Below are 21986 nucleotides of genomic sequence, written 5' to 3'. Positions count from 1 at the left end.
CTTCACAGCATCTCTTTGTGTATGTTTGTGTGTGAGTGTTTTACCTCGCTGACTGCGACGTAGTATCTTGGCTGTTGGAAACGTGGTGCGTTGTCATTTCGGTCTCGAACAACGATGCGGACCTCGTGTAAAATCACAGTGCCTACCAGCATGTTGGTACACTGAACCTGAACCACGATGGACTGAATATACGAAGGGGGCTGGAAAAGTGATAAACAGAAGGATGGTTTAAAGTTACAATTATACAGTAGCGATAACTAATTAACCAGAAAATAATACAAAATAATAATGCACAGATTACTGTCCACCTACAGTAGTGAATTTTACTTTTTGGGCCAAATCAGACTTCAAAGAATATTGTCTGGATTTCTTTACAGGACAAATCAGCAGGAGGCTGGCTGTTTTCCAGTGGTGATGGAGCAAAACCTTTTCAGAGTTTCTCATAATAGCAGATGCTGGAAAAAGTGAAAGAGCCATAAAAAAAATAGCTCCTGCCATAGATAACACTCTGTTGCCAAGTGAAAGAGAAATGATTGGTCCAAAAGAGACAAAGAAGAGCATCTTTTGTTGCTGAAACGACACAGCTTACTTAAAGCTGGAGTGCAGGACTTTTGTCTCCCCCTTCTGGCAGTGAGAGTAATTATAAAAACAACATTGACACATGCTTATGTCATACGCTCCACCGTAGCGTACTCAGTTGCTACTGCTATAAAATGGTGGATAAATGGTTTTGAGCAGCGCACAACCGCCATGTTGGAAAGTCTAGAAGAGCTGTGCGATTAAATTATTTTATCCTCTTTCAAGTTAGCAGAGGGCTAACTGGAAGTTAGCCGGCTTGGATGGCAGAAGTCTCTAGTGCACATGCTCTGCCCATAGACCATGCACAGTATGCATTCATCCTGCCAATGTGGGAATGTCAAACACAACACCAGATTAAAAATCAATACAGGAAGATTTATCTTGGCAATGGCTTAAATGTAACGGATGTTAATTTAGATGTAAAAGTTCCACACTGCAGGTTTAATGATGCTCCTCAATTGAGAAACACTAGTACTACAGTAAGTGGTGTGAGACTATGAGACACACCTATAAGATTTTACAGTCAGTGAGTTTTCAATTGATGTTGTGGATCCGCACAAAGCAGAGCAAAATACAGTATACAAGATAAAATAAAGTATAAAGAATTTCACAGCATAGACAAACAAAAATAATAATTTTACAATAAGTTTAATCTTACATCTCTATCCAGAACACGTCCTGTGCTGTTGAGGTAAAGGGCTTGTTTGGACGGGTCCAGGATCACCCAGTAGTCATGGTTGTCCCGTAGAGACAAAGAGATGGTTCGTTCTGGACCCTCTGCAATGCCATTTATCTGCATGTTCTCCACCAACAATGTTCCTGGGAATGCAATAAAAATGACACACACAAGGTCAAGAGTTTATGGAAATATAAATGATATATATGATTTTAGACTTTAGAAGCAGTTAAACAGAAACAAACAGATAAATGGTTTGGTCCTAGATGTTATTCGTAGAAGAAAAGGACACAGAGACAGAACCCTCCACTGGTCTGATTTACTTCATGTTTTTAATTAATGACATACTTGGAAATCATTTAGGTTGTAGCCAAAGCCAAGGACAAAGTACACAAACGAAAAGAGAGGGACAGACGGAGCAAAAAGCTCAGTATAATTGAATTAAGAGAGACAAAGCCGACATGGGGACTACTCTGTGTATCTCTACACCAAAACCTGGAATACTTAAGACCATCTGGAACACAAAATAAAGTCAAAATTTAGAGAAAGAGAGAAAGAAAGAGAGCTGCTCTGTTGGGATATAGCAAATGTTCTGATGAAATCTATGCTTTCATCTGCATTAATTAAAAAAAAAAAGAGTAATACAAGTAAACATTTTAATAAGACAGACGGTGCAGATGGAATAACACTTGATTCATTTAAAATGTGGGCGGTGAAGTGATTGGGGAATGAGAGGAGTATTGAAAGACAGAGAGGAGAAATATAAATGGGGAGACAAGACATGATTTGAATGAAGACTGTCAGATATATTTTCAAGCATATTATCTCCCAGTCAACACAAAGCCGAGAAAAGTTAGAGCAAGAAAAGGAAAGGTCAGGGAACGTACATTTCACAAGAAGACAGGCAGATGGTGAATCAAGCATATGTGTTAAAGAATGTTCTGACTTTATTGGTGATTAACAGTCAAGGAAAACTGAGTGCCGCTGCCAACCTTCGCTGTGTTTTTTTAAATTGTTTGCACCCCTACACAGGCCAAAGATTAAAAAATACACCTTTAGCGATAGTTTTTAATTTATATTTGGTGTTCACATACTTATTTACATGTTGAATCAGATTCATAAACCAGTGCCTGGTTGACAAGACAAAGAATACATTACCATCACAGGCTGAGGGTCATTTTGACTTCTTTATAAAAATATGTGAGGGAAAAAAATGTAAAGAAGCAAAAAGATTTGAAAGAACTGACTTTTAACTGTGTGACTCTGTACAGCTCCAAATCATAAGAGACCCATTACCTGGCCCTATGCATTATTAATCAAAAAACTGTTGTACGTGTGAGCACAAACCTTCTCTTCAGACCATTATTAGACACTGCAGTGCAGCTTAAAGGGCACACATCATCCTTTTTATGATGCTCTGTCATTTTTACAGTGTTATGATGTTGGGTGTTTATGTTAAACATGGTCAAAGGTCCAAACCTTGAGGTGAATGTGTGTAAAAATGCTCTCTGAAAGTCTAAAGGAAGGGGGCTGCATAAAGAGCCAGTATAAGATAATTAAGGAGTTTTTTGAATTGTAAATCATGCTTGTCATCATTCTTGTAGAGCCCCAGAATATACATATAGACCTGTAAATGTGCATGATACACCCCCTTCAAGATATTATATGGGCACATGCATGTGTTTACATGTGTTCAATGTATATTAGAGAGTGAAGAAAGAGGAAAAATTACAGTAATAAGAAATTTCACTTGGCATATGCCCTTTAACAGATGCCAGCATGCAATGATCAATACACCTACATACTAATACACACACACACATAAATTTGGCTTGCTCTAAGGCATGCTTAACAGCGTATCGACTCCACTGTTACTAACTACCGTGTGTGTGTATATTAGTAAGTGTGTGTGTGTGTGTGAGGGAGACAGAGATGGAGCAATAGACGGAAAAAGTGAAATTTAGAAACGAGAGATAAACAAAGAGATTTAGCCAGAGAGAGAGAGAAAAAAGTGTAGGGAGGCAAGCAGGGTTGTGTTTGTGTGTGTGCGTATGTGTGTGTGTGTGTGCATGGGAGGAAACTTCATACTTTCCCTCCATATGCACACACACATATCCGCACACATACAAAATTAACACACACAAGCTTACACACACTGAACGATGTCATATCTGATCTAGCAGACATAAAATTGGGTCATGGCCTACTGTGCTACCGTGGAAACCGTGTCAAATGCCTTGGTGTGATTCGCTGATGTTGAATAAACGGGGAAATTTAATGAAATTGGTTTCTTAAAAATAAATAGGATAGAAAATGGAATTCATTAAGAGAGTTTCATCCCTGGCCATCTTTTAGCTATATCTCTTCTGGTTTTTCTGTTTGTGTCTTGAAAAATGAGTGAAAAAACACGAGTACAGGCAAAGAAGAAAGAGATAAATAGTACCTATACCTCATGTAACTGTATCTAATTTAATTCCATAGACCATATAATATGAATGGGCTCTTTTCACAGTGACCTCACTTTATAGGATGTATGACTGAATACTGCACTCAGCAGTACCTGATTAAAATGACCCATGTGTTAAAGCATACAGGCAGAGCAGCATGAAGCTGCAAGTGTGTGCAGCAACACAGAAAGAGGAGAGAGAAGGAATTGTCCAAGAAAAACACGCACAAAGAGCAATTAGAGCAAGAGAAATGAGAGAGATAGTAGAAGAAAGTGAGGCGAGAAAGATTGGGTTGAATGAGAGAGGGCCAGAAATAAAGAGCAAAGAGAATATTAGGGGGAAAATAGAGAGAAAATGAGCACTGTGGAGGTGCATTAGTAGAATTTTTACAGGACATTAGCTTAACTGAATAAGACGACACTGCTGGGGTATCAGCCAGGTACGAGCCACGGAATGAAAATAATCATCACATCTTCCTCCCCATTCAGCTCTTGGAGGAGGGAGGTAAAATGGATTCAAGGAGAAAAGATAGATACGTAGGACAACAGATGTAGTGAAAATGAGCCCACATAAATTGTTCGATAAATTGAAAATTAATATGCAACTACAGTACTGTGCAAAAGTTTAAGGCACTTGAGATTCTTATCCATAATGCAGTACCATCAGGGAGGCATCTGATCTGTCCTAAATTTATTCTGCAGCATAACAATGACCCCAAACATACAGCAAGAGTCAGAAAGAACTATCTTCAGCAGCAAGAAGAACAAGGAGTCTTGCAACAGATGGGATGGCTGCCACAAAGCCTGGATCTCAACATCAGCGAGTCAGTCTGGGATTACATGAAGAGACACTATAGAAGAGACTAAACCCACAGAAGAACTGTGACAGCTTCTCCAAGATGCTTGGAACAACTGACCTGCCAAATAACTTGATAAACTGTGTGCAGGTATACCGAGGAGAACTGATGCTGTTTTTAAGGCAAAGCGTTGTAACACCAAATATTGATTTCATTTAGGTTTCTTTTGTTAACCGAACTTTGTATGAAGTAAATTGATAAATAAAAACAATTCATGGCATTATTTTTAAAAGCAATGCCAATGGTATCGGCACAGATACTGACCTAATTAACTAGATTGGGCAGTGGACAGACCAATCCACATTAAATACAGTTTCTTTGTCAGTATCATTATAAAATTAATTTCACTATCAGTTACAATTACTTTTTTTGGAAAAACCAAGGGCAGTCATGTTTTTCAAATCACCTGAGAAGTACAGTAGAGGTGTAAAAAAAAAAAAAAAAAAAAAAAAAAAGACAAAGAAGCCAGATGTGTTTACCAGAAAAAGTGCAGGCATTTTTACAGTACAGCATCTGTTTAGCTTTGCCTCTGACAGTTTGAGAAATTCAGCCTTCATGGCCAGAGTCAGGATTTTCTGTATGTTCATGCACATAACATATATGTACCATCTATTGAATAATTAACTACTTCATTTGGATTTCAGACCCTTAAAGCATTACTGGTGGTCGAGCTAGATTAGTAAAGCTGAGTATATTTACTGCAGCGCTACACTAATAATGTTAAAGCAGTAAGTGAAGATGATTGTATACTATTTCATGCAATTTTGTATGCTGATGTAGCTGGTATTATCTACTAAATGATACATTTAATGCATTAGGGGAATGTGACTGGGGTCTGTGCATGTATGTGTGTGTATACACGCGTGTGTGTAGTCTTGCTCCCCCACCCTCACACCTATCCACTCACTCTAATCACCCTTTTACCAGATATTATTAAAATCACACCGCTTATTTCAATATTATCTTCTTTTATGACATTTCCTTGAGCAAAAAATCCCTAACTTGTTTCTTGTTACTCCCCCCCACCACCCTTTTCTTTCCTCGAGACTCGCTCCCTTTTGCTAACACCAACCCAAGATAATCACCCTAGAGCTAGATTCTCTATTAAATCCGTAACACTATTTCACAGCCACAGAGCAATGCATGGCATTATGCATACAAACCGTTCCAATGCTAAATTACTCTTCAACAGCCCCGGTTAGGAAGATTACTGCTCAAACAGGCACACATACACACTTGTACATACAGTATAATATGTACACAATGAATACACAGATGGACAAATCATGAAGCAGATCATTGATGCACACACAAGATGCAGACATATGCATGTATTATATATATTCATGTGCATACACAGTGTAGCTGCCCTAGGTCTTAATATCATCCTATTACACTCCATTAAATAGATCCATTTTACGCCTGTATCTATTTCTTTATGAAATAAGAATAAGAAGAGGTAAGATTTTGTGTGTCATGTACTGCACATTGAGAATCACATTGAGAATCACATTGAGAGTCCCATAAAAGGTGCAACGCTACAGTATAGCTCCCTTGGTATTGAAAAAAAAATAAATTATTTTGCTATTATTTTAATATAATGCACACTGCATTCATACTAAGTCATTTAATTTGAATAAACACACACTGAAAGATAATTTCTGGATAAAGAGAGTAAATGACAATCACCCTTGAGGTGTCCTTGAGTCATTCATGTTATATTACTAAGTATAAGTACTTTAAATACATAACATATCAATAACAAATAATAAAAAATGAATAATTTGAGGTGTAAGTGGCAAGTGGGAAACACAAAAAAGTCCTATATGCAATTACTAGTCTTAGACCTTGTCTGAAGAATAGATGGACACAGTAAAAAGGGAAAATAGGGGATATAAGAGGTTGGATAACCTAATAGGATGCATTAAGCCATCAACAGATACAGACATGTCAGCTGGGTAGACAGAAGGCGCTGCTGTCCTCTGTCTCTGCTGTTGCTATACTAATCTCTCATTATGTCAGTAAGGATTACAGTGATTGGGTCTCATGATTTAAAAACTTTGTTGAAAAGCAGACATGGTAAACATTGTGACTGGTTTCTGAAAAGTAATCTATAGGCTGAAGATAAGAGAGTGATTTAACCACAGAGGCCAGCCTGTCTATGTACATTTCACCTTCGCTCATAGAAATTTGTGGCAGTCCTCTGGGCCAACCAAAGCCTTAATTTACTTGTGACTAAATTAAACTTAAACCTATCAATTAAAATGTGATCCTTCCACAAATATGCTCCTCTGAACGTCTAACAAATCATGTTCATATACACTCACAAATATGCACTATCACATACCTTTAGATAATGTGTTTCTATTCCTCTGTACAGTCCAAATGGCAGAGCCATCAAACCAGGAACCACTAATTAGCTAAAGAGGTCTTAAACAGTTTGAGCTAACTCTGGAGACAAAAAAGCATACAAAGATATTTCCTTTGGTGTTCAGATAAAAAACTTACTTTTGTGGCATGTCAAGGTGGCAGAAGAGATACTATCATTTTTAATTACTTTAAGGATTTATATGCAAAACAACTAGGACTACTTGACACGCAACATCAAAAGGTCTGGGAAACCAAAATAATAATTCATAAATTATTAACTTATTCACTTTATTGCTTAAAGTTAGATGAGAAGTGGAAACTGTTAGGACTTTTGCGGTTTTACAGGGCGTTGTGTGCAGGACTATTTCTTAGCTGGACGCATTGACTTCTAGGAGTCTGGGTTGTCACTGTGAGGTTGCCAAGCAACCAGTGGAGACTCCAGGGACAGATTAAACAAAGGAGATACTGTATGCGTTAATTAGTGAGCTTTAGAGATGCTCATAGGCAGATTTTGTTACTCTCGCACATAGGCAGACTATCTGCTCCCCACTGTTTCCAGTCTTTATGCTATACTAAGATAATCAGTTGCTAGCTGTACCTTCATACTTACACCAGCATGCTATTGATCTTCTTATCCACCTCTTGTCGTTAAAAGCGAATAAGCTTGATGTCTTTATGCATGCTTTCTGCAAAATTCTCTTACACAAGTGTGTACACATAGAGAGCTGGAAAGGCACTAAAATCTTCTTGTCATTCAACTACTCTTAAGATCATACACAGAAAGATTGAGTTGACATTTAATGCCTCTGGAATGGAGATCAGACTCCAGCTATGACACAGTTGGTACAAGCCTAATGAATATTAATGAGTGCCGGTTACATGCCATGCCAATCAGCAGCTGTTGAAAAGGTCAAGATCATCTAACTGTGTTTGTTTAAAGTTGGGCAGCAGGTGATGATCATCTTAAAAAAACTAAACTCTAACAAAGTGTTCACTTTGGTTATAGGGGTTTTAGAGCCTTATTTAAAGCCACTTTCCAGCATAGAATTAAGAAGTCATACAAATGAATACTTTACCGTTGGGACTCTCTTCGTCTATGGCAACGATGGTGGCAGGAGGACCCGACCGAGAAAGTTTACATTCTGTGAGCATGAAAAAGAAAAAGAAAAAAAAAGTCAATATTGATACATTTTGGGGATTGACGTCATCATTTTAGAAACTTTGAAATATGAAACTTTATTATGAAGTATATGGAATACTTGATGAATGTTAGTATTTAGTTGGAAATGATTTTAAATTGCTTTTTGTCCCTTTAAAAATAAGCAGCTGGTGCAATCATTCTGTAAGCTGTCAGTGTCACTTTCTGAAATGGAATTGGACTCACACAGCGCAGCCCTATATATGTACAGCAGAGAGAGAGAGTGGTTGTAAGTGGCAACAACAAGATGGAAGGTGAAAGAAGGGGGGCAGTGGAGAAAAGGACGGTGGTGTGAGGGGTTAGCAGAGGGAAGTAAGGAAAGAGGTCCAGACAGAGGAAAATGATGATAGACAAATAGAGAAAAAGACAAATAGTAAAAGGGGAAATTAAATATAGAAAAGTAAAGAAGGAAACCACAAAAGATGAAGAAATGTTGTAAGAAAAACAGCAATAAATACATGGAGATAAATAAAGGATAAGGTTGATAGATATAACCTACATCTTATTATGTTATAACTGGAATGAAATGCAGTAGGAAAAGTGACAATGAAGAGAGACTAAAGGTTTCACTGGCAACCCCTCTACTACCATCTCTGCAGGGTTAGCAGGGGTTAATAAACTAGCACAGTGTCTGAACACACAGTTAACAGAGGAGGAACAAGGAGATAGTTCTTACCCTCATATTGCCAATCTGCAGTAGGAGACACGTCCCAGCAGGAAAGAAGGAAGGAGAGAAGGTAGAAGCCAAGGAAGGGTAGGAAGAAGGAAAAAAACAGAGAAACAATTTGATGAAAGATAAGAATAAACCCTCAGGGAGAAGAAAGGCAACAACAGATAGAGAAAAAGAGCAGAGCCAAACATAAAAAGAGGCAAGTGGGTTTGAAATTTTGACTAGAGTAGACAAATAGGCAGGCAAATATGAAATATGCTGTGAGGTATGTGTGTTTATATGTACAGTATGTTGATGTTCTTATCTCTATAAGCTTTTCCACCTGCATTCACAGCCACCACCCGCACTCACACTCACTGCTTTATGAGGAGAAATAATTTTAACCCAAGCTGAAGGCTTAAAATGGTCCCGTTCAGAGGGAAAACAGCACTGACATTCAAGGATTCTCCTTTATCCCTCTGTCCTTGCCAGGATACGGAAATACAAGAACACCCACACAGGGCAACATTATTGTACAGCTCTCGAGAACGTTTGGAAAAAATCCCACAGGAAGGCTGGAAGACAGATATCTGCTCACCTAGAAAATAGACTTCATGGAACAATGATCACACTTTCTCTCTCTTACTCTGTCTCTCACTCTCTCTCTCTCTCTCTTCCCCTTCACGATTAAGCATTGCAACTGTGTGACATCAAAGATTATCTCAGGATTCATTGGTATTTTTTCTTGTTTGAACATTCCAGGCTCGGAATTAGCTTATATTAGCGCTGAAAATGATTGGTATTCTAATTCGTCATGCTAAGAAAGATGCAAAGAATGTTTTCTTAAGAAATAAAGGAGCAGTCAAACTAAGCTAAGTGTTAGCTTGTGCATTTTACAAAAGCTTTTTTCCTTCTCTTTTCATCGACAAAACTGCACACTATCTTCACTAGGACTTTTGTTGAATGGGTAGAAGATTACATAAAGAAAAATCCGCTAAACATTAACTACATTAGTTGTCATATTAGCTACTTGTTAGCTTTGTTCACAGATTTGACAGTAAGCAGCTAGCATCCTAAGATAAATATTTTATCAGGCAACCAGTAAAGACGCCTACAGTGTGCCTTAAATGGTTTACTTTAATCTCTTAAATGTTTTCTTAGAAAAATAACATCTTTAATGCTTCTTAAAGAAAATTTTTTCCCCCCCATTTTCCCCCAATGTTAAAATGTCCAATTTGCTATTCCGCTGTAGTCTTTACTAATCACTGCTTGCTAACCCAACTTTTGACCTGAGGAAAGGATATGCAGCCATGTGATACATTTACATGACATATAGTGGCACTAAACCCCATCTGCTACAACACCTTTCAACATACTGTACTACAAATCTGCTTTGCCAAATACATTTTGGAGGAAAAGTAGTTATATAATATATACAGTATCAGTCAAAAGTTTGGACACACCTTTCTATTCCCTTGAATCAGAAAGTGTGTCCAAACTTTTGACTGGTACTGTATTTTTTTCCAGTCCAGGACGTGTGACATCCTTGCACTAAACAGACGTCAGGTTGGGGTTGGATGTACGAAGCACAGGACTTTGACACCAAAGACTGGAGTTTGTGTCTTGTGTCCCACATGTTAGTAGATGACTAAAATATCAGCTGGTGGAAGATTGTGGTTTGGTTTAAAATTAAAAGTAATGATTGGCAGTTCAGGGAGTTAGATGAGATACAAACAGGGTCTTTTCGTCATAATGAGGTAGTAGCGGAGAGACGCTGGCTGCAAAATGAGAGTGGTATAGATCCTCTCATCTAACTCTTGGATAGAAAGTAGATAGAAACTATTCTGATAAAAAAAATGTCAAAGCATCCTGTCTTATGCTTCAAGTTAACATTTTAACTTTGAGTTTAGTTGCCAAGATTAGGGATTGTAGGGAAAAAACCCTGCGGTAAATTAGTTGTAGTTTCCCCAGCTGCTTCTTTGTGGGGCTTTATGTGCAGGAGTTTCATGCTATAGCAACCAACCAGTAGAAGTCTTTATGTTAAGTGACCACAACATGAACCCATGGTCCCATGAACACAGATGACTTGCTTGGTTGTGCATTTGTCTGACAATCAAACCCCAGGTCGCTGTCGTGGTGGAAGAGTATTTTACCCCTTTACCTTTCTGAAGCTTTTCTATGGTTACAGCTCAGGCAAGCAATGCAGAAAGATGCATGAGCCATGGAACAATAGTCACTAGTTACATCACACTCTACCAGCTGGCCGCTGAGTGTGTATTTGAGTGTGTGTGAACAGCAGATGACAGATGTGTATCCCCTGCTTGACTGCCTTTTTATCCTTCAGCGTAAGCTGATGCCCCTCATCTATTACTAACCAGCCATTTGTTCTCTATGGGGCATCTCTGTCTCTTTCGTATCTCCCCCTCTTTACTTCCCCTCGGTTTCCTCCCTCCTCTGTCTCTTCTCATCTGCTTCCCTCTCTCCACCTGTCAGTCTGCTTTCCCTCTGAAATAATAAAAATGAAATGGGATGAAACAGTATCAGTCTGGGTTGCAATCTAAAGTGACAGATGAACATGATGAGATCTCACAATGAAATGAGCTAAATCTTTTAAAAACTAGGGTACAGTGAAAGGTTAGGTAATGCTAATTTAAAGTCCCATCTCTCTCTGTCTGTGGTAAATTTGATATTACAGGCAACTCTTTCTAGCACAATCTTGATCGAAACAAAGGGTTACATGTATTTCCACAAAAGTTTAACAATGTAGATTAAATCAATTAAGTTGGGAGACACTGTTAGCTGCCCTAAATTAAATCATGTGTTACAGTAATTCCCCGTCTCTCTGCATGACAGTTAACTCTAGTGAGAGAAATTCAAGATGAAGAGTCCGTTGCAAAGAAATGCAAATCCTCTTCTGTTCTTTCACACAGGTCACAAGCACATTTCCTCAGAAGTGTCACTTGTTTGTATGAGATATCCCATAAAAGAGCTCCTACGGTATTGTTAGTGTTCTCCTGTATGCAGGCACTTATCTTGCTAAAGTGTGTACTCATGCTCACCCTCAAAAGTTTAGTTGTGCATTTCTTCTCTCATTGATATGTGCTTTTCTTTCTGTAAGCACTCACTTATATGCTGGTAAGTATACACTTGTGCTCCCCTCTTGTTTCTGGAAAAAATATCACTGAAATGACTTTATGCATGAGCAAGTGAATAAATCCATCTAATGCCAGGTTTCTGTCAAGCTGATGAAAAGTTCTGTGGAAAGCTGTGTGATGGGGAATGGGGGTGAGGTGTTCAAGGTGTGGAGCACATAAAAAAAGACTTAAAACTTTGAAATTCCGTTCAGACAACATCAATGGAAAAGCTTGCTCCATTTCAGATTTATCATCCATCCAATGCCTCTTTATTTAAAGCTGGAGTGTTTCGGTCAATATCTTCTTTATATACAATTCAAATTCCAAGGGTCGCCAAGGTTGGAAATAAACTCCCATTGAGCACAAAACCAACTGAAGAAGAAGAAGAGAGAAGTGACTGCAGCTGAAGACTACAGCAATCACCAAATGGGTTAAACAGGCTTGAGCTTGCTGAAAACAACTATTGTTCATTACACACAGACACACAGCTTAGCAACTGTCGCCATGAGACATATATACACATGCACGCTGCTTAGGAACACACTTCACACCACTTCAAACAGTTCACACAATTGAGCCGTATGCCTGTACGCAGTTGCACACATGAACATACACACTCACACATGCTGGAGTTACCATAAAATATACATGCTGGGACTGTGACTCAATGAGGCACCTGACTATGCAGATTGTGTGTCTGTGTGTTTGCATGTGTGTATTAAAGCAGGATTCTTTGGGTATGTAGCATGAGTTGCTCTACAGAGAGAAGCTGTCATGTTGCCTAAAACAAAGGCATTAATATTGACTTCCACAACATTAAAGGACTAGTTCAGCATTCCTTAAGCCCCCTTAAAAACACAGATTGCTGTTTTTACACTTTGGTTTTTATGAGGAAGGAAATGCATTCAACACATTTGTTAGACATTAAAGAGGACATAACATGCACATTTTTGGGCCTATGTTCTTATTCTGGGGCTCTACTGGTTTATCTTTGCACGATTTACCAATCAAGTCTCATGGCAGTTGTCATGAAATTTAATCTTTAGATTCATGTACATGGACACAAATTTTCCATTTTTTTTTGTGACACTCAGCATGACTTTCAAACTAATATATTTCAACTGGAATCTCTTTTGTGCCTGCAGGATGTTTTTTTCTGTCAGAGCGAGGCTAGCTGTTTCCCCCTGTTTCCAGTTTTTAGCTAAGATAAGCTAAGCTAAGCTAAGCTACCATAAGCTATTCGGATGCGGGCTGTAGCTTAATACTTAAAGGTCCTGTGTGTAGTCTTTAGTAACATCTAAAAGAACAGACTTGGTAGAAATTGAATAGATTATTTATAAGTATATCTTAATTAGTGTCTAATCAGCTGAAAATAATAATTGTCGTGTTTTCATTCCCTTAGAAATAAGCCCTTTATATCTACATGGGAGCGGGTCCCCCCCCACGGACAAACCTAACACTGGCTCCAGTGAGGGCCTTACACGTTTCAGATTCAGTGGGCAATTACCGGAAATGCACCGGTTTAAAACGAAGAAGAAGAATGGACCAAACATTTTGTATTGTGAGAAGTTTTTGAAAGCAAAATCTGATAAATGGAGGACCATACTTATTTAGAAAATCACAGGAGCGTGAATTGTCGTCGTCACAGAAACGAAAACACGAAGAAGCTAAACGAAATCGGGACAAGCAACCACATAAAACGAGGATAAACCCAGATGGAAATCCCTGATGAGAGAAATGTTTGCAGACTGATGCCGAAATTTCCTGTTTACTGCTGGACAGGAAAGAGTGTAGTGTATATTTATTTTGCCCCGCTGGTAATGGTTCAAAACCTAGATGATGTACAGTGTTTATTAGCAGTACATTAGTTTCCCTGAAAAGAAACGCTGCCACGTAACGTTAAATATTAGCACACTTTAGCCTCAGTTTGTGCCTCTCATGGAGCTGGTGGTCTGATAAGAGACAACAGGGAGGCAACGTCGTGCTAATAACCCAACGATTTATTCATTTTCTGTGACAGTAAGACAACACATTGATTGATAACTAAGATATTTAGCGCTGGTGACAGTCAGAGTAATGAGTTAGTGTGAAAGATAAACTGAGGAGAAGTCTGCTCATCACCGAGTTAATACATCCTGTGAATTTATATTTATATTTTTCACAGTGCTCTATGATTTCATTGTTTGCTCCTAATTTGTCATTTAGGAGCACATGTACACATTGGGGGGCAAAGTTAGCTTATAGTCCAACACAAGTAACGTTTTCCCTGTTTCAATGTTGAAAAACATGTAATTGCTACCAGAGTTTTAATTTTACATTTATCAGTCAGAAGTGGAATTTTCTGTTATTTATTTTGGTGTGTTTATCCAGGCCAGCCAAGGCTCCCAGCATCTTAGGATGTAACATAATGTATTACAAGAGTTTGTGACTGTGTCATGTAGCACTTATTTTCTTGATGTTGCTGTTGTTTCTCCAGCTATGAGAGAGGTCCTGTAACATCGATGCATGGTATTGCCTTTATCTTCATTCTAAAGTGACTGTGTAATACGTCAGGGGTATTTCACCATGTGCTGGGAGTACGTTGGTTTTCATTACAACCAAAGACAACAAAAGTTGATTTCACTGAATAGCTACTTGTCTCTGACTGAAAGTGTGTTAATCAATTAAATAATCTGATCTAGTCTGTTGTTGGGATGAAAATCTGCATGGAATAAGGTTGAACTGTTTCTGGTTAGCACATTAGATAGATAGATAGATAGATAGATAGATAGATAGATAGATAGATAGATAGATGATTTATAATAGTAAGTTCATTAATTTGTGCTGTTTTATTTTTCTCAGGCACTATGGGTTGGCATTATTCACCATGTCCGTGACATTCACACCCGCCATATCAGAAGTATTGCAGACCAAGTCAGGAGAGGTCTAGGTAAGTGATACACATTTGTTTGCCTATGTAGCATATTAACTTACCCTGTATACCCTGTGTAATGGTACTGTCTTCCACAGAAGCAGTTTTCCATGCAGCTGCTGCTGCACACCGCTCCTGGAGCAGATGAGGAACAGCAGTGCCAGTGAAACACGGGTGTTGTTCCTGCCATGAGAGCATCTTCATCCAGAGCAGTAAATTGAATACCTTTGGTGTGGTTTTGGTCTGACCCTTGTCAGCTATTATATGTGCAGCAATATGACTGCTGGAAGGTGATCGGGTAAGTTTAATCACACTGCTTTTAGTGTTCAAACAGACTAATGATTTGATAGATTATTCTGTCTTTATCAGAATCAACTCTGAAGAACACAGAATAAGCTGTCAAAATGTTTGTTTGAACAGTAAAAGCTGCATGTTTATGTTATCCTTTTATTGTCCAGATTGAAAAGGATGTCCAAAAATGTTTCTGTTAAATAAAAGATATTTTTATTACAAATGTCATTAATCTTAGTGTTGTTTTTTATATTTTTATTTTGTGGTTCAAACTAGTGAATTACAGTTAACATAACCTGAAGTGGCAATGAAAATGAATCCATAACATGTACTACAGTGCCCTGTTCTGAGGATCAGTGGTATTCCAACTTCACTACCATTTTATGTTGCTTTCTAAATATAAATAATGACAATATAAATTAATGGTGGAAGTAGTAATGACAATATACTGACTGCAGGGAAATACTGTCATTGCATAAGTATATATTAATATGTTTATCATTGCAATTATCATAGCACATCTGATGAATATCTTTTATTTGGTAAACTTGTACATTTAAGTTGAACAAATGTGAATATATAAACAAAAATTTTAATAATTATCCAGAAAATATATAAATATAGAAAATGTATAGAACAAGTATAAAATAAATAAAATATCAGAAATGTAACAAATAAATATGAGATGATTTGATGCCTTGATGATGAACAGGCAGGTGTGTGAGTACTTGAGATACTGTGTGGACGTTCCAGAGGACCTGGAGGGAAACTCAGAGGCCAGGTGTGAAACCAGGGTGATGTCTTTGGAGGACCAGTGAACTTGTCCCTGATCCTCCAAACACAGCAACTGGGGATGACAAGTCGGTTTCCCTGGCCTAAGGAGCCATGCTGTCAATAGATGAAATGTCTATAGGCAGCATAACGGTACTCCCGGTTGTCATCCCCAGGCTTCCTGGTTTGGCCAAATACCATAATGTCCTCCCAGTACCGCCTGTGAATGCATAAAAAGCATTTTCAAGACAGTACTGGGAGAAGTGAGGTATTATTATTACACAATCTGCAGGGTACTGGCCACAGCATTTCCTCTCCCGGTCCGTAGGCATGTCTGTACAGTTACTACAAGTACATCATGGTACCCCTGGCACTCCAGCAAACGGTGGGACACCATGCCTGCACTGATGCATCATCAAGGCATCAAAAATGAACCCTGGCTGCCTCTGAAGCAGTTCACTGGTGAGCTGCCTGTGCTCCTCCAAGGTCATCTCTTCAAAAAGTTTCTGAAAAAATAAAACACAGGAAAAACACAGATAAGGCTTTATAGGTTATAAGTTTCATGATATGTTGGAAATATGGTAATGGTAGAAGAATATGGCAGAATATGGATTGTAGGCTGTCCAGTGTTCCCAAACATGTCTACAACAATAACATGATTTTTAAAAAAAAGTGAAAATATTGCTGCTCAATACTGTTCCTATATAGTATTTATATAATCATTCAATAGTGTTGCTGATGTTTTCAGTAGCCTCTTTTATACAGAGAACCCACATTATAGCCGTAAAGAGGATCCAAGGGGAGGACATTTCTTTTCTTTTGATAACATTAAAAGTAAAGTTAGACTTTTCTGTCGGCTTCCTGACTCATTTTAAAAAGAAGAGAGAAAGAGAGAGAGAGAGCAGCTGTGGTCGAGTGAGCTAGAGGGTGAATGAAGAGAGGGAGCGCTAATAACGTTAGTGGGGAAGCTGGTGAACCAGATCGATAAAAGTTATTTTCTTATTGTTTCACAGCGGTTACTTTCTAAAGCACAAACACACCCACACACCTCTTCAACCCTGCAGCTGTGTGCTGCGCCGCCTGATTTGGTCTGAATACGAGCTAAACAGAACAGCAAGGCGGATTACAGGCCCAGTATTCCCGCCTTGAACGGGCTGTGTAAGAGGGGCTACTGACTCACATTACACTGATAACACATCAAACTAAACAGACTACAGTAATGTAAAGCACAGAGCTGCTATGTAAATACCACTTTGTGTTGTATTGGCATTTTTAATATCGTGCAGAACGGGTAGGAATATTATAAAATAATTGTATAAATAACGTCACAAACCTCAGCCGCTTCGGTCCCTTTGGAGGGTTTCCAGCCTCTTGCCCTGCTTCCGTGGTGCCGGTGTTTGCTCTCCTCCCTTGCCTGGCCCTGCCTGCAGCAGAACCGCTAACTCGCCCTCTTTCTCACCCTCTTCCTACTCCTCTAACCTCCAGTACTTGACTCTGCAAACGGATAATAAAATATGTAACGTTATCCTGCCACCGCTATCTCACTATCAATAATGCCTAACGTTAGAATAAAATAACGTAAGTTTTGTTTAGCATGACGTTGCTAATGTTAGCTTGTATTACTAAAATAATAAAACACTCATAACTGCTATCTTACTTGTGAGCTATAACCTATAGTATTATAGACTAAATAATTAAATAACATCTTCACCTCATCGCTTGACTTGTTAGAAATGCTCGAAGTTGTTGTGGACGATGCCATCTTCAGCAAATAGCTTCTTGTCCTTGAAGGCCACCGTAGCTTCTGGAATCTCTCCAAAGTCTTAGGGAGGGGAGGGGTGAGTGGCAGAGTGCTTCAATCTAGAACCTCACTGTTAGAGGCCGCTAAATACCACACATATTACACACTGGACCTTTAAGGGACGGATATGACAATGGATTGCTCTTCTCATCTAATGCGCGGCAAGAAAGCGAATAAGTGTATTTCCCAAAGTTTTTGAACTATGGCTTTAAAGCTAACAACTAAATGTTTACTTTTCTACCATACACTATGAAGGATTTCTGAAGAAAACATTTATTTTGGTAGACTAAAGTATGCCATATGTGTGGCATAGCAATGGAACATACTGGGGAAATAAAGTCTATAAGATGCCGAGGGGAGCCAATACTAGGAAAAAATATTAGGAAAAAAACCTGAAAACCAATCATAGCTGCAGTGTATATAAATCAATGAGAAAGTAGCAATGTGGCCGCAGAGGTTCACTCTATATGGTACAGAGGCAGATGGTGTAGCAGCACTGGCCAGCTGAGGATGCTTTCTTCCCAAATGACAGGGAAAAAAGCCACAGGAATCTTACACTGACCTGATTCCACTGAAAGAATTGACTCATTTCAGCTGATGATGTCTCAGATTGTGTAAGAATTAAAATGTACTGTATTCTTGTTTCTTATGCAGTGGGGAATGAGTTGAACTATGTTGGTAATGTTGTGAAGTTAAATAAACAACTTCATGCACTTATGGCAAATTTCTTAGTTATGCAAAGGACAAGGAATATCTTAATTAGAGGCCCTCTCCAATGACACCAGCAATATAAACACTTTAAACCACAAATTATGACATTTAATAGACGCCCAGCTATAATTTTACAAGACTGTGTCAAAAACCAATTAAACAGGAAATCTGTAGTTACTAGCAGTTGCTATCGCTCTAATTTCAGGTTAAAAAATTTCTTTCTAATGAGTTCCTAAAGCTTTTTAATCTTTTTTTTTTTTTTTTTTTTTTTTTTTTTTTACTTTGCCATATTGTGAAATATTTTATGCTCATTTGAGTTGAAGTTGTACTTGACTGCATCCTGCTTTTTGCCATCTGTTAAATGCTCACTTGGCTATTTTGCCTGGAGTCTAGATTGTGAATGGGAAAAATCCAATGATAGTGAACTCTAAAATATGCTGGAATAATATTTGAACATACTGTAGCAACAAAGGCAAACAGAAGTTATCTCAAGAGATGCTGATCAAATCTGCAAAGATTTCCTCCTTAAGAGAGAGAAGAGTTCTGCTGCTTGATTGATGGCTGCAGAATTTGGCTACGGCACACTCAAAAAATGACAAAAAATAAATATTTTATGATAAAACTGTCCACCGATGAGCCAGATGGGTGTGAAATGGATATTATAACAAGAGAGGAGTGAAGAGAGAAGAGTCTGCCACGGAATATGCCATTGCATCAAGTGAGCTGTCTAGAGAGGTCATTAAAAAGGTTTTTAAAAATACCTTTAAATAATGCACTGAAATCTGCAGAAAATGTCTTTTGCCAAATGTGTGCCTTACACAAGCACACAATGAAATTAATGAGGATTAATGGCATCACAGTGACCTAATATTGTGAACAATATGTGTGTGTGAACATGCCTGCAGTGTGAGAGTGTAGCCATTAATAGTGTTTCACTGAGTTTGTAAGTTAATTACATATTGAGTCTTTTTGATATAACTTAATTAATATGCAAAGAGTCCCTTTGAGATAATTTACTTATTTAAAGCACATTATTAAAACTGTGTAAATGAAAATGTTAAAACAAGAAACTACACTGATAATTTTTTTTTCATTCATTCTAAACTGACGCTCTGGTGTTCTGCAACATGCTCACAATGCTTCATGCATTTAAGCCCATAAACCAGAAAGTTTGTTACAGAATTGGCTGGCTGATAGACAAACTTGACTCCTGAAAATATACTACACAGTCTTTTCAAACAAGAGGATTGAGAGATATGGTAGTAAAAGGTGAAAATAAAGGAGCAGACAGACAGGTGAAAGGAGGTTTTTTTTCCTCTAAAAGTTCTCCTGTGTCATGTCCTTTTAAGCTTCCATCAGCAGGTACACCTATCTGCACCGCTCCCTGGGGTCCGATTGCTCTCCGTCTTCCCTCCTCTACCCGACCGGCCAGCCGCTCATCCATCACCCATTCATCTATACCCCCCCCCCCCCCCCCCCTCACGATCCATTCATCCATGGAGGACAGAGGAGGAGTAGAGAGGACAAAATTGAAGAGGAAAGAAGAGACAAGTCCAGGGGAACAGAGGAGAGAGGAGGAAGATTGGCGGGGTTGAGAGGAGAGGAGAGGAGAGGAGAGGAGAGGAGAGGAGAGGAGAGGAGAGGAGAGGAGAGACAGTGTGACCTTGTGTCAGATTGATGTATCTCTGGAGAAAACGGATTGTCGACCCGCTTGCACAAAAAAAAAAAAAAAAAAACGCACGCACACACACACGCACACACACATACACACACAGGCTCAGTGCTGTAGGGATCACCACTTTGTCACTGTGCTGGCTTATCCATTATCCTGATTCTCTCCCTCTCTCTCTCTCTCTCTGTCTCAGTATGTCAGGTCTGTTCCCAGCTAGAGCAGGGTTGAACACAGCTGACAGCGGTGGTGGTAATCAGACGGCAGTTGTTCCTTGGACACATGGTGAAAATACTTAACCACCCCTCCAGTTCCCCCTAATGCTGCTCTGGTGGCAAGCAACTGTAGGATCAACATTATTGTCTGTGGGTCCAACTTGGGTTTGTACTCTTCTGTAAAGATGAGTAAGCTCAAAAAAGATTTAAAGGAATAGTTCAGTGTTTTGGGAAATAAACTTTGATTTTTGTCTGAGACTGAGATGAGAATGTCAATCTCAAGTCTGAACAATATTTCAAAGAGCAGGTAATTGCTTTGTATCTTGCACTCAAGGAAGCACATACACAGGCACAATTCACATTCCTGCCAACGGACTGCTGATTATTTGACAGTAATATGCCAAGAAATGCAGCAATAAGCCAACAGACAGGGACGAAGAAGACTGCTAGCTGGTAAACATGGATGTAAATGGTGCATGTTCCTAAATATCATACAATTGTCTTGTTTTATGAAGAAGGAAATGCATTCAACACATTTGTTAGATCTTAAAGAGGACATAACATGCACATTTCCAGGTCTATGTTTTTATTCTGGGGCTCTACTGGTTTATCTTTGCGTGATTTACATCAAGTTCAAGAAACTCCTTATTTATCTTATACTGGCTCTTTATGCAGCCCCTCAGTTCAGCCTCTGACGAAACTGAGTGTTTCAGCTCCATTCTCTTTAAGGACGGTCGTTTGTGGCCATGCGTGAACAATTTGACATCATGTTTGATGGGGAAGTAGAGGTAACTTTGCAAATGGAGTGTTCAGAGCAGGCTGAAGCCCTGGCTTTTGACTGTTGACCCTACTTTTTCACTCTCCTCCTGCCTCGAGTCTTTATACTAAGCTAAACACCTCCTGACATGACTACTATAGCTATTTATTTTTAAAGTTCTAGTTGCTTCTCAGTTCTTCTTCTGTTTCATATCTTGTTAGCCTTGTTAACCTTTTTATCTGAACGTTAAACACCTCTTATTCAGTGGCAATGTGTGTCAAGGGCAAAGTCTCTGGTACATTCAATACAATAAATAAGCAGTGGTCTCATCAAAGGACTATACAAAGATGGAGAGAACTTAGAGGGCTGTTGAGATAGTGAGAGAGGTAGTGATGGCAGCACAGAGAAAAATATAGCAATAAATATGAGCAGGGCAAAAGTTCTAGAGGCAAGGGGAAGGGTGGAGAAATATCAATCTAAAGAAATACCAGTCTGCTTTAGAGAGGGGGGTATAAGAGGGAGATGACAACGGCTGATGAGAAGAAATGGTGCTGTAGTTGGGGGAAAAAAAGACAGCAAGAGGGACAAAGATAGGGAGTGAAGACAAAACATCTTACAACAAAGGAAAGCCGTAATAAATATTAAAATCACCTTGAAAACTCCAACTCCACCCGCATCCACACACCGACACACATGCTGACACATGCACAAAATATATCATAAATCTGCAGTGCCAGCCCACCACACAGACACAATTGACATTCATGGTGTAGCATATTTGTCACAAGCTCAGGTGCAAATTTCCTGTGCATACTGTCCTCCTCCATCATATAAACCTACAGGGGGTGGACACAATATCTTGAACACCTGCACAATCTAATAAGGTCTACAAGAATGGTATCAATATCTCTCTGGCATCATCAGACCGGTGTTGAATACTGTTTTATAGAC

The 21986-nt window shown here is 38.8% G+C and overlaps 1 protein-coding gene and 1 long non-coding RNA gene across 2 annotated transcripts in view; both read right to left on the bottom strand.

The window, feature by feature from the left end:
• LOC122971210 (protocadherin-15-like) overlaps positions 1–21986 on the bottom strand; it is a 201369-nt gene that overhangs the window by 143060 nt on the left and 36323 nt on the right. Inside the window, exons 3-6 of the mRNA XM_044337759.1 lie at positions 8803–8817; positions 8005–8070; positions 1238–1398; positions 45–200 (exon numbers count right to left, since the gene is read on the bottom strand). Coding sequence (XP_044193694.1) covers positions 45–200; positions 1238–1398; positions 8005–8070; positions 8803–8817 — 398 coding nt within the window. The remainder of the gene's footprint in view (positions 1–44; positions 201–1237; positions 1399–8004; positions 8071–8802; positions 8818–21986) is intronic.
• On the bottom strand, positions 15745–17798 carry LOC122971213. The gene is made up of 3 exons (XR_006399428.1): positions 17594–17798; positions 17216–17376; positions 15745–16388 (listed from the first exon to the last, which is right to left on the bottom strand). It is a non-coding gene; the product is annotated as an uncharacterized LOC122971213 (long non-coding RNA).

This window comes from Thunnus albacares, chromosome 20 (assembly GCF_914725855.1).
Source record: "Thunnus albacares chromosome 20, fThuAlb1.1, whole genome shotgun sequence".
NCBI classification, from domain to species: domain Eukaryota; kingdom Metazoa; phylum Chordata; class Actinopteri; order Scombriformes; family Scombridae; genus Thunnus; species Thunnus albacares.
This window is presented reverse-complemented; position numbering and strand designations above follow the sequence as displayed.